This window comes from Thamnophis elegans, chromosome 3, assembly GCF_009769535.1.
Source record: "Thamnophis elegans isolate rThaEle1 chromosome 3, rThaEle1.pri, whole genome shotgun sequence".
In the NCBI taxonomy this organism is placed as follows: Eukaryota; Metazoa; Chordata; class Lepidosauria; order Squamata; family Colubridae; genus Thamnophis; species Thamnophis elegans.
In genome coordinates, this window is record NC_045543.1 from 149,677,001 (window position 1) to 149,690,359 (window position 13,359).

Genomic DNA, 13,359 nt, shown 5'->3' on the forward strand with positions numbered 1-13,359 from the left:
GTAATGCACAGGTGCCTCTGCTCAAACGCCCCCCACACAGCTCCACTTGGTCTTCTCCAACTGCTCCTGGGAATCTCCAACAGTTGATCTGCACCTCGCTTGGTACCCAACTGAAAATGGATCCCAGCAATTTTGCCTAGCAGTGCATGGAAAATCCCTCGCCAGGGCCCTGGAGGTGAACCTCTGCCCCCCCCCCCCGCCCTCCCCAGGAAGCTCTGGGTCACCTCTGCCGATGGCAGGAAGAGCCAGAAACCAGAAATGTGGATGCTTTGCTGCTCTCACTGTTGCCAGGCAAACTCTCACGCTCACCTGCCTACAGGCCCCACCCTCCACAGAACACCTTCCCCCGCTTCCCCCACTCTCTCCCAGCCCCCTCCCCCCAAATCAAATCACATGCGTGGAGCACACACCGACATCCTTTAGCCTGCAGATGCGTCCTTCACCTGGGCTTCCTTGAACCTGGCCGAGCCCCTGGTGGAGCAATAAATGCAGGTAAAGAAGAATTCATTCCAACAGGATCAGGTTCCTCTTTCATTTTGTTGGAAGAAACGTCCTTCTGGGTTCGGCTCCAAGTGGGGGAAAAGACACTGGAGACATGGAGGCTGCTTGGAAAGATGGTTTTAATGGTGGACAGGACCACATGGCTTGAGCCCTGAACAGAAAAGGGGATCACATGCTTCAATGTTGGTGGAGAAGAAGAGAAGGGCTGAGGGAGGGGCTTGCTAGGCTTTTTATACCCTGTTCAGTCCCACCTCTCTGTTTCCTGTTCCTGTGTAAGAAATGTATTCTGATTGGTTGTCAGACTCCCATGGTGCCATGCAGGGGGCTACTCTCTAGGCTGTGATGAGTTCTCAGATGCCATGTGAAGAGTTGAGTAATATCCCTTCCCCCTACAGCTGCAGTGAGGAGAAGTCTTTATTATGTAAAGTGGGCTGGCCTGGCCATCTTAATGGCCCATTAAGGGCAGAAAGTTATAGGCAACTATTCTGTCTTTTAAAACATGTTTCTTTTCACATCCAGAGAAATATTCTGCCTTTTCAATATTTCCTAGGATATTTCATTTTTCTGGGAGAGGGCAGGATGATAACTTCCCACAATTTATTAAAACCTTACAGTTTAAAGTGATGGAAGTGAAGGCGTTGACTTAACCCTGCAAGGATTGGAGGAGGAGACAGGCTGACTTTGCCTGGGGTGGGTGGGGGGGTTGCAGGGAGGAAGAGGAAGTTGGAGGGGGGGCAGCAAGTGGCTGAAATGGGCAGGTGAAGGGGCAAGCCAGTGCCAGCCTGCCTGCCCTTCCCCCAATGAGAGAGGTCGGCTCGGCTACCTCGTTGAAAGCCAAACACAGGTGAGAAGGGGGAAGGCAGAGCAGCTATGCCTGGTGGGAACCGGACAGCTACCTGGGTGGGTGGGTGGCTAATTGTGGGGGGGAGAGAGATGCCAATGACTCATGATGCATCCCCAACCTCTCCTGTTCCCCTCCCAGAAGGGCAGCTGTGGTTTTCCTCTGAGTTTAGGAGCGGTTGTGTTTGGCGAGACTTCAGAAGAAGCGGGAACGGCTACTCTGGCAAGCCAAAGGCCCTTTGCTGGCCCCCCCCAAAAAAATCGCCTGTATCCATGGGATGGGTGGCAAATAAATTGGGAAATAAATAGCAGTTAGACTTATATACCGCTTCATAGGGCTTTCAGCCCTCTCTAAGCAGTTTACAGAGTCAGAGTTTACAGAGTTTCCTGCCTAGGCAGGGGGTTGGACTAGAAGACCTCCAAGGTCCCTTCCAACTCTGCTATTGTATTATTGTATAAGAACTTTAAGTAAAGGTGAACTCCCTTAGTCTCCGGATACAAATTAAGTATTTTGCTCCCTCTTGTGGTTAGTGTTGAAATCACGCCCAGGAATAACGAAACAAGGCAAATCATGTGATCGTTTCAACCAATGGTATCACGCCCTTTGTCTAAAACTTTCTAAAAGTTTATAAGACAGAAACAAACAAACAAAAACATTAAAAGGGAAAAAAAGAAAAACCACAAAGAAGGGTATCATCCAACTCACAGGAAAGATTTACAGCCAACAAAAAAAGGAGTGGGGGCCCTCTTTCTCCTACTTCTACATTCACCGCGCTGCCGTTCATCAACCTTCCTCCTCCTCCCTCCTTAAGTCAAGCGGGAGAAAGATCACTCAGCTTCTCACCGGAGCAGCTTCATGATTTACCGGCAGAATTCCGTGGCTGATTAATTGCATCACTGGGAGCGAAAGACACTCCACAGGGTAGCAGCAACCCCCAGCCCCCCAGTCCGTCCCCCCAGCTGCCCTCGGGAGCTCTGCAGACGCTCCCGGGGGGGGGGGGACCATCTGTGCAGAGACAGAACAGAACAGAAGGTCAGTCTGGGCAAGGGTCCTCCTACCCACGGCTGCCAACGCTTACCCTGGCAGGAGCCCCCCGCCACCCCCCTCCCCGCTCATTGAACTCCAGCCCTGTGGAGGAGTGCTTTTAAGGATAACAAGATTCTCCAGATTCAGGGGAGACCCAACGCCCAGATCCCCTCTGTCTTGCTAGGGTTGAGTCCCTGCCAACCCCGCCCCCCCCCCCGGGCAACCTGTGGTATCCTAGGGCAGAGATGGGCAACCCAAACCAGCCAAGAGCCCGATGCTGTCCAGTCACTCAACCAGGAGCCTTGTGTGGGTGTGGAACAGCAGAGGTGAGAGACCCCAGGCCCTGCATAAAAGGGGCCTAGGGCTGGATGAGGTGCCCCCCTCCCACCCACACACACACCCCGGGGTCAGTCCAGTAGGACAGCGTGGCTGATGGTATGAAACACCTCAGGGAGATGGAGCAGGGGGCTGGAAGGATGTAGCCCCCCTTGATTCGAGCTCTTCAGAGATCTCTGTGTGCTTCGCTTGGTCTTGAGGGAAGCCAAATACCAAGCAGGGAGTCACTGTTCAAATTGAGCATCCGCAGAAAAGCTGGAGCAATCAGGCCGTGAAGCAAAGCCCCCAAGCAAGGTGGGGGTGTAGAGAAGAGAGGCCCTAGAGCAGTGTTTCTCAACCTTGGAGACTTGAAAGGTTGAGAAACACTGCCCTAGAGGCTCCGTGAGGCTCCTGGCCCAGGAAGGAAGGAAGGAAGAAGGAAGGAAGGAAGGAAGGAAGGAAGGAAGGAAGGAAGGAAGGAAGGAAGGAAGGAAGGAAGGAAGGAAGGAAGTCCCTTAACTAAAGTCAACTAGCTGCAGCCTGGTTTAGCCAACAGTCCCAAAACAGTCCCGCTTCTTGTCCCTGTGTTGTGGATGGAACTCAGAATGTTGACCCTGCTCAATGCCCTCTCTACAAGCACTGACCATGAGAACAATTAATCAGTGGAATAGGTCAGACTAGAAAATCTCCAAGATCCCTTCCATCCCAATTATTCCATGTTCGCAGCAAGACTGTTGGTGGCGCAATACTGGAAGAAGGAAGACTTGCCTACAACCTAAGAATGGACATTGAAAGTCACAAACTTAGCCGAGATGGCTAAAATATCGGCATATCTTAAAGATCACTCAATTGAGAGATATAAACGAGACTGGAAAAAATGGATTGACTATATACAAAATAAATACGGGACCAAGAAATTCCAGTTAGCCTATGCTTAAGATCAGAAATGATTTAAATTGTTTAAAGTTGGTTCAGCAAGAAGAAGCTAAGGTCAATGTAGAATGTTATTAATTTTTTTATTTCTTTTTTTTCCCAACAGATTTTAGACTGTGTTTGTTAGAAATCCATACCGTGTACGGGTTCTGGGAAGTCGGGGGGGGGAGGTTGAGGGGGGTTGGGGGAGAGGGTGGAAGGGGGACGGGTATATATTAGGCTAGACAAGAATTTGGTGGTAAACTAGAATTATTTTGATATACAAGAAATTGTACTTCGATGTCTTACTGATTGAGGAATGATGAAATGTTTGCCTTAAAAGAAATAAAACTTTTGAAATCCAATTATTCCATGTTCTTTGCTGATTTGTTAGAGAGTGTGATTTGGGATCAATGGATCCTTGAGAAGTAGGACTGATCCCCACCCGAAATTAAGACAAGGGGGCTGCCAATATGACATTTGGGTTTCATAGACTGTTAAGCAGACTTGGCTCCTATTCTCACAAGAATTATCTGATTATTGATCAGTCAAAATTAAAAGTTAGGGTCTTTGTAAAATGACTTATTGCTATATAGGGCTATTCGATGATGAGCCAATAAACCAAGTTCACACCTTTCCTTGCCTGGTTATTTTTCTCGATTCCACCACAAAACCACGTTCGACTAAAGCGCGCTTGACGAAACCGCGTACCTGACGTCATCACAGCGCGACGAAAAAAGCACGCTGTGAGCGCTAAAGCTAAAATTAACCCCTAAACCTAACCCTAACCCTTAACCTAACCCTTAACCTAACCCTAAACCTAACCCTTAACCTAACCCTAACCCTAACCCTTAACCTAACCCTTAACCTAACCCTAACCCTAAAACTAACCCTTAACCTAACCCTTAACCTAACCCTAACCCTAACCCTAACCTAACCCTAACCCTAAAACTAACCCTTAACCTAACCCTAAACCTAACCCTTAACCTAACCCTAAACCTAACCCTAACCCTTAACCTAACCCTAAACCTAACCCTAACCCTAACCCTAAACCTAACCCTAAACCTAACCTTAAACCTAACCCTTAACCTAACCCTAAACCTAACCCTAACCCTTAACCTAACCCTAACCCTAACCCTTAACCTAACCCTAAACCTAACCCTAACCCTAAACCTAACCCTAACCCTAACCCTAACCCTAACCCTTAACCTAACGCTAAACCTAACCCTAACCCTTAACCTAACCCTAAACCTAACCCTAACCCTTAACCTAACCCTAACCCTAACCCTTAACCTAACCCTAAACCTAACCCTTAACCTAACCCTAAAGCTAACCCTAACCCTTAACCTAACCCTAAACCTAAACCTAAACCTAACCCTAAACCTAACCTTAAACCTAACCCTTAACCTAACCCTAAACCTAACCCTAACCCTTAACCTAACCCTAACCCTTACCCTAACCCTAAACCTAACCCTAACCCTAACCCTAAACCTAACCCTAACCCTAACCCTAACCCTTAACCTAACGCTAAACCTAACCCTAACCCTTAACCTAACCCTAACCCTAACCCTAACCCTAACCCTTAACGTGAATCGGCTTGCTTTCAAAGCGCTATTTAAAGCACCCTTTTTTCTCCGCGGTCGCTGTTGTCGCGCTGCTGATGACGTCAGCGACGCGCTTTAATCGGGCGCGCTTTAGTGGACCGCAGTTTTGTCGTGCCACGATTTTTCTCTGTGCCTGGATTTTGACTCCCTCAACATCAAAGGAGCTCATTCAGACCAAAGGGACAAGTGAAAGCACTGTTAAAAGAATTTTTAAAAAAAACACCATAGCCATGGAGCCTTGTTAGCCTGAATGATTAAAGTACAAAAGACCAAAGTTACCACCATGCATTCAAATTGAGCTGAACTTAAGACACCTGGAATTCTGGCTTTGGGTCAGGCGGATGAAGCTGGCTTGGCTCTCCAAACTTTGGACTCGGCTTTTAACTTCTCTGTGTTCCTTTTGGGAGCAAAACTCAAGAGGCAGGCTTTCCTTCCGAGACAATTTGGTCATGTTCCTCTTCTCATCTGTTATTTCACTGTCCGGCTTTGAGAAACTTACTATTTATCTCATAGACCCTCTGAGTGTGTGTGAGAGTTTGAGATTTCAACAGGGCACTCAGCACAGACAAGCATGACTGAGGCCCCCTCTGTCCTGTCCTATGTCCGGCTGCTCTTCTCTTGCTCATCAGAAGGAGAGTCAACCTGGAAAGAGGGGTGAGTTTCCTGGCCGAGGGATCCCTCAATGGAACGGTGTAACATTTCCGTGGTTCGTCCATGAGGCCAATGCGGAGAAAAGACAGGACACGATCTTTCTCGGGATGGAGTGACCCAGATTGGGGGTCTGAGAGCCCCTTTTATTGAGATAGGACAAAGGCAGGAGGAGCAATAGCATGTGAGTAAAAACAGCCTGTAAAAGTACAATTTCTAATCTACTGCTCAGTCTATATATGGTCAAATCCTGGGCGTCATTGGTAGGGCACATCTCAGAATGTTATGTTATGCACTATCAGGATGTTATGGCGTTCTAGGAGTTTGTTTTCTCCTGTGTGGTTCAGCGTGGCTCTGCATGCCCTGGTATGATCTGGGCCATGGGGGACACACACCTACACAAGGAACTATATTACAACAGAACGGCTTGCCTCCGGGAGCTGTAGAGGAAGCTCCATTGCAGGAGGACTTAAAGACAAGGTTGGACAACCACTTGTCCCTGCACATCATGGGTGGCCAATTGTGATGACCCCACACAGACACAGCTTCCCCTGATACCCCTTGGAGGAGGATGAACCAGTCCCAGGCAGGGCTGGAGGGGAGCTGGCCAAGGGCTCCCAGCAGGAGTCAGGGAGGGAGTTGGCCCTGAGGACTCAGGTGGGAAATGCAGGCACCCACAGCCAGTCAGGGATGAGGAAGAGGGACTCTGCCTTCTTCACCTGATCCAAGGACATTGTGCTTTCTGAATGCTGGGCTTTTCGGGCCTCCTGAGTCCTCTTGTGTTGGAGATTTGATATTAATCAGAGCTGAGGTGGCGCAGTGGTTAAATGCAGCACTGCAGGCTACTTCAGCTGACTGCATTTCTGCAGTTCGGCGGTTCAAATCTCACCGGCTCAGGGTTGACTCAGCCTTCCATCCTTCCGAGGTGGGTGAAATGAGGACCCAGACTGTGGGGACGATATGCTGACTCTGTAAACTGCTTAGAGAGGGCTGAAAGCCCTATGAAGCAGTATATATGTCTAACTGCTATTGCTATTGCTATTGCCTGGTGGGTTTATCTCATTTGGGAAACTTTTTTTTTTAGAAAAAAAAACAACCCTTTATTAGAAATTTAAAACATTAAAATACAAATACCTTTAAAAATTTTTTTGCATAAGTTACGATCCTTTTTGACAGTACTAACATAACCATTTGTTATTCAAATTGATTTTTTTTATACATTCCTAAGTTTGGGAAACTTTCAAGTGCCCTGTGGGCTCCTTGGCCATAGCATTGGCCTGCTTTTGGCTGAACTGGGACAGTTCTTGGATTTTAGTGAAGGCAGATGCTGGTGAATATTAATAACCCGTTGGTTTACTTATGAAGAGAGCCGGGCCCCAGAGTGAACCTTGTCGTGCCCCACCGCATGCCGGCCTTAAAGCTTCTCTTGGATCCAATCAGAGCAACCTGCTCAGTTCCCCACTTCCAACCTCACTCAGGGCCATCCTTCTGCTTTCCCTTTCGTCCCCCACCCTGAGGGTTCCGCTCTGTCTAAGCTTGTCCAATGGCAGAGATGGTTGCGGGCAAAGGGCTTAATGGGTGACACCCCCCCTAGCAGCTTGTCCTGTACAGAGACCCACTGAGAGCCAGCTCAGTTCACCAAGTAGCCAGGTGCCCCGGCCCTACTAGGACAGATCGATAACTCCTGGGGAGAGGGTGCTTCCCACTGCTGCCCCATGGATCAGCTGCAGGTTCCCAACAGTCCTCCAGGGCAACGGCTGTGTGGTTGTAGAGACAAGAGTGTTGTCATATAACTCCTTGTGTAGGTGTGGCGGTCACCCATGGCCCAGTGCATAACAGGGCATGCACAGCCATGCTGAACCACACAGGAAAAAACAAACTCCATAACATCCTGATAGTTCATAACATAACATCCTGATAGTTCACTCTAGATGTGCCTTACCCAACGACGCCCAGGATTTGACCATATATAGATAGAACTTCCCTGAGCAGTAGATTAGCAATTGTAGTTTGACAGGCTGTCTTTAATCACATGCTGATTGCTCCTCCTGCCTTTGTCCTATCTCAATAAAAGGGGCTCCCAGACCCCAATTTGGGTCGCCTCATCCCGAGAAAGCTCGTGTCCGTGTCTTTTCTCAACATTGGCCTCATGGGCGAACCACGGGTACTTCACATTTGGGGCCAAATCAGGAGTGACCACAAGAACAACCTTCCTTAAGCCCCCATCTCAAGCCTGTTTGCATGGAGGAAGCCCCCTCTCCCCAGGACCAAGCCAAGGCAAAATAAGGGGGGAAGTACTAGAAAAGGGCCCTTGAACCCCAGAGTTGGCTCTGAGCCCACCCCCTCCAGATGGGGGGGGTCCTACCCAGCATCTCCGGGAAGCCTGCAGACTGGCACCCGGGGAGCTTCTGAAAGACCAGGGAGGCTGATGCTGCTCGGGAAAACATTTTATTGGAGAAGAGTGGCTGATGGGTGAGGCAGGAAGGCTCACCCCCGTCCCCAGGCAGAAACCACGGGAACCTGGCTCTCTTCACCCTCTCACTTGGTGCGGTAGAAAGTGTCCTTGCCAACCCTACAATGAAGCAGGAGGGAGGAAAAATGTCAAAATTCATGGTGGCATGATTGCTGTTCACCCAGACTGAGCATCCCTCCAAACCCCCACCCACCCCATTCCCTCCTTCCACCCACTCAGGTGACCATGAAAAAGAGGGGGAAATGGATGCTGCTGCTTCTGGGGCCCGTAGGGTCCTCAGCCACCCATTGCAGGCCCCATCTGAGGAGGGGAACGGCCCAGGCTGGTTGAAATCTCCGCTGTCTTTGATGGGCCTCCTTTGAAGAAGCTCCGGAGGGTCCCGAGAGGATGGCCTCTTGGGAGGTGCAGGCCGTGTGCCCTAGGGAGGCACCCAGGTTGCCTCTTTGCCCCATACAAATATAGGGCCTGCGCTGGCTCCTTCTCTCCAATTTGAGTAGAGCAATTAATGCCAACTCTCCACGCGTTGCCAGCTGTGGGCCCACCCAACTGTGATGCCACCCAAACCACACTTCAACAGCTTGTCACTGAACCTCCTCAAAAGCTCTGAAACGTGGTCTACCAAGAGCCGAGGTGGCGCAGTGGGTAGAGTGCAGTACTGCAGGCCACTTCAGCTGACTGCTATCAGCAGTTCAGCGGTTCAAATCTCACCGGCTCAGGGTTGACTCAGCCTTCCATCCTTCCGAGGTGGGTAAAATGAGGACCCGGATTGTTGTTGGGGGCAATATGCTTCCTTTTGTTTAGTATTCATATTAATAGCTAATATTTTTGTTTTTCCTAAATTTATTTTAAAACCAGACACTTGACCATATTGATTAATCGTATTCATTAAAACCATACTAGATTCCTGCGGTTGTTCCAATATTATGACCAAATCATCCGCAAAAGCGCAGACTCTGTATTCTTGCTGCCTAATCTTGATCCTTTTTAGACCATCCAAGCCCCGTATTTTATTCAACAATACTTCCAAAGTTATAATAATAAACAATAGTGGGGACAAAGGACAGCCCTGTCTTGTACCTTTTCCGATTTGAAAAGGATCTGTTAAACTTCCGTTGACTATGATTTGGGCTGTTTGCTGTTAGTATATTGCTTTAATTGACCGTAAAAAGCTATCTCCTATCTGCATTTTTTGCAATATCTTCAACAGAAATTGCCAGTTAACTCGATCAAAGGCCTTCTCAGCATCCAGAAATATGAACGCAGCAGGAATTTGGTTATTCTTTCCCAGATATTCTAATGCATTAATAATTAGTCTGACATTCTTTGAAAGCCCTATGAAGCGGTATATAAGTCTAACTGCTATTGCTATTGCTGATGCCAGCCTCTCCCGCTGGAGCAGCTCAGGGAGCTGAAATGACCCCGAGAGACACACACTCTACAACTTGTTGTTGTATTTTAAATTTTGTATTGTCTTATTTATCCCCCTTCCCTTTTCATTGTAAGCCACCCGGAGTCCTTCGGGAGTGGGCGGCATACAAAACCAATAAACTAACTAAACCATTGGTGCCAACTTTCAAGAGCCCCTTGGGGAGGGGGGAGGAAAGAGAGAAGAAGAAGGGGTGGTGGTCCCAGGGACCTTCCAGTTAGGGGGCAAAGCAGTTCAACCCCTACTTTTTCTTACCGGGTTGCCCCCCAGTCCTCTGCCACGGACCCCACCTCCACACGCAGCAGCCAGGTGGTCTTCAGCTGCTCCTCTCCATCCTCGTCCAGGAAACACTGACCCACAAAGACGGTGGTGGACTCTGAGGGGGGAATCGGCCAGAGACTCACTGGTAGGTAACTGGGTTATAGCACTGGGGGGGGATGTATGTTCCATAGATCAACCCACCCAAATGATTTACTCCATGCCGGTGGCACCTGGAGGAGCCTCCTGTCGATCACCTCCCATAGACTGATCAGATCTCACAGGTTGGGTCTCCTCCGGATTCCATCTGCCAGCCAATGTCGGCTGGCGACTCCCCGGGGGAGAGCCTTCTCTGTTGCTGCTCCGGCCCTCTGGAACGACCTCCCCGTGGAGATCCGGACCCTTACTACCCTCCAGGCCTTCCGCAAAGCCGTTAAGTCCTGGCTGCCCCAGCAGGCCTGGGGGGGGGCTCTCGAAATATCCAGCCCCACAGAAATTGTGACTGTTGTATATTTTAACATGTTGTTTGTGTATTATCCCACCTCCCTTGTTTTATTGTAAGCCGCCCGGAGTCCTTCCGGAGTGAGTGGCATACAAATCAATAAAACTCTAAACTCTTTGGGCAGCTCCAGCTAATGTGGGGGGGGGGGGGGAGGCATTGAGTGAAAAAAATCTGGAAGAGGCAGATCTAATCTCTGCACTGATCCCTCCACTGGGGCAGTGAGCCAACTGGCAGAGTCAGGTCTTTAGGCCCTTATGAAAATATAGGAGGGTTGGGGTCAACCTCACATTGGGGGGGTGGGGGGGGGCAGGATATTCCAGAGTGCAGGAACCAATGCAGAGAAAGCCCTCCACCTGGACTTCCCCAGCGGGAATAATCGGGCTGATGCGACCGGCATCATGCCTCCTCTGGGAGATCCAGTAGATTCCCTCCCTCCCCCCCCCCATTCTATTTGCTTCCACCCCAAATAGTGAGTGGCTTTACCGGAGAAGTTCCAGTTGACCGTGAAGCCGAAGGTGGGCTGGGCCTGCTGGTCCGCCTGGTGCTGGATGCCCTGCAGAGGGGAAGCCCGGATGGTGTTGTCGGTGGCAGCCACGGCGGTCAGATAGGAGCCGCTGAACACCCCGGAATTGTTGCTGTCCGAGATGACCATCCTGGAGCCCTGGTCACTCACCCAGTTGCCAGTCAGGACGCACTAAAAGGGGGGGGGCAGGAAAACAGTTCACGGGGCTGGCCCAGCGCGGCTGTCCAACAGGTAGAGAGGCTGCCAGCGGCGATTCCTTTGTCTCCGGGGAGAGTCCCCACCTGCCCGATCCCCCGGGCTGCCCACGCCGGGAGCGGGTGGCAGAGGCGGCCCATCCCAAAGCCCCGTCGGGCGAGGCGCCTGTCAAGACTGCGCCCGGGTCGCCCCGCAAGCGAGAGCGGCAGAGGAACAAGCGCTGGGCCGTCCGGCCGTCGGGGACTCGGAGCCCCTGGCGCTCAACGCGACGGGACCGGGTGCGGCCCCTTCTGCGCAGAGCCTGGGAGCGGTGGCTTTCCACGAGGGAAGCCGGGACCCTCCGCCCACCACTCCGCATCTCACCTTCCGCATGGCGAAGCGCCCCGAGTTTTGAGCTTCGGCAGCGGTGCCGGAGCAGCCGAGCAGGAGAGCGAGGAGTCCCAACGCTGCTGTGCCTATCGCCATGGTGCCCTCCAGGACTCGAGACTTGCCAGCCCCGACGGGACGGGCCCTTATAAAGCCCCGCTTGGGCAAGCGCTGGCTACACCCACCCCCCATGGAGCTGCCGCCTCCTCCCATACCCCTCGCGGCAGGGAGGGGCAGGATCCCTCCCCCCTCCCCGAGGGGACGGGAGCTTCTGGGAAATGGCTGGCGAGTGCCGGCCGTGACTTTGGCATGCGAGGGCGGGGGGGGGGCAGACCGCGAAGGCCATCGCGGGGCTCCCCGTTTTTTCTTGTTCTGCTCTGCTGCCCGGAAAATGTGTCAAGAGTTTCTGGCGAAAACTGCCGTTCTGCGGGGCGAAGGGTCGGGCTGCTTCGCTCAGCGATTGATCTCCGGGGGGGGGGGGGGGGAAGCGGACCCTAAGGTGCCCATGGTGGCCCAACCATGCCCCCCCCCCCTGTTTGTACCTCATTTCCCTTGACTGAGTTGTGAGCCACCCTGAGTCCCCTTCGGGGAAAAGGGCGGCATATAATAGCAATAGCAGTCAGACTTATACACCGCCTTCATAGGGCTTTCAGCCCTCTCTAAGCGGTTTACAGAGTCAGCATATTGCCCCCAACAACAATCCGGGTCCTCATTTCACCCACCTCGGGAAGGATGGAAGGCTGAGTCAACCTTGAGCCTGGTGAGATTTGAACCGCCGAACTGCAGATAACAGTCAGCTGAAGTAGCCTGCAGTACTGCACCCTACCCACTGCGCCACTATAAATGAAATAAATCCTAATCCTAATCCCCTCACATCGCCAAATCACTCGGGGAGTGGGGTGCATGCAGACTAGCAACAAAGGAGGCTATAGGGGGAGCCCCAGGGGGGTTTGAATGCTTTGTTAGGTGGCCATTCGCAAAAGCGGAACCTTCCCCCCCCCCCCAGGCGTTGCTTCCATTTCCAGAAGGCGGCGGGGGGGGGGGGGGAGCCAAGGGCAGGTTGCAAGATTCGGAAGAAGCCTATCTGTGTGACCTTATTTGTTATTATCCTTCGTCTCTTTCCACTAGGTCAACCATCCTTGAGTTCTGAGGGGCGAACAGCAACGTTTTGGCTTTCTGGGCCAGAAGTTCCTGGTTGAGACGCCTGCCTGTCGCCAGTGGGTGCCGGGGGCGGGGGGGGGGGGGAGGCTTCGGCTTGCTCTGAAGGTCGGCTCCTCACAAGGGCAATTTAAGCAGCTCCTATGGTTTGGCAGGCGGGGGGGGGGGTGTCTCCGAGGGGCTTTTCTTGAATGCATGGGAGGGGGAGAAGAACATTTATCACCACCGCCTTCCCCATTTCTCTCCCTCCTCCCTTCAGATGCAGAAGCAACCCAAAAGCCTCCACTGCAGGAGAGTCTTCGCAGCCCAGGGTTGACATGAGGGGGTCCTTGGTGGTCTCCGAGTTTGGCTCTTTTCTTGCAGACGTTTTCATGACCCAACTAGATAATTCCATCAGGGCTAGGAAGGGATGGGGTTTCTCTCCCTTTACATTGTAGGGTCTTGCCCTGTCAGTCTTGGTTATTTGGGGGGTGGTCTTGGAGGCTCTTTGCAAACACCTGCAAGGAAATCACCAAGCCCAGAAGAGACCCCCAAGCAACGGAAAGGGAGCTGCGAGGAGAATTGTGTGGAGCAAACTCCTGGCTTGTTTACAGACAGCAGCCACATCTGCT

General features: G+C 51.5%; 1 protein-coding gene across 1 annotated transcript; it reads right to left on the reverse strand.

Annotated features, from left to right (window-relative positions):
- Positions 1 to 8,223: 8,223 nt before the first annotated feature.
- On the reverse strand, positions 8,224 to 11,194 carry LOC116506806 (avidin-like). Its single transcript, XM_032214723.1, has 3 exons — positions 10,990 to 11,194; positions 10,002 to 10,122; positions 8,224 to 8,419 (listed from the first exon to the last, which is right to left on the reverse strand). Exons 1-3 carry the CDS (start codon positions 11,156 to 11,158, stop codon positions 8,386 to 8,388), a joined length of 324 nt encoding a protein of 107 aa, XP_032070614.1. The 5' UTR covers positions 11,159 to 11,194; the 3' UTR covers positions 8,224 to 8,385.
- Positions 11,195 to 13,359: the final 2,165 nt, after the last annotated feature.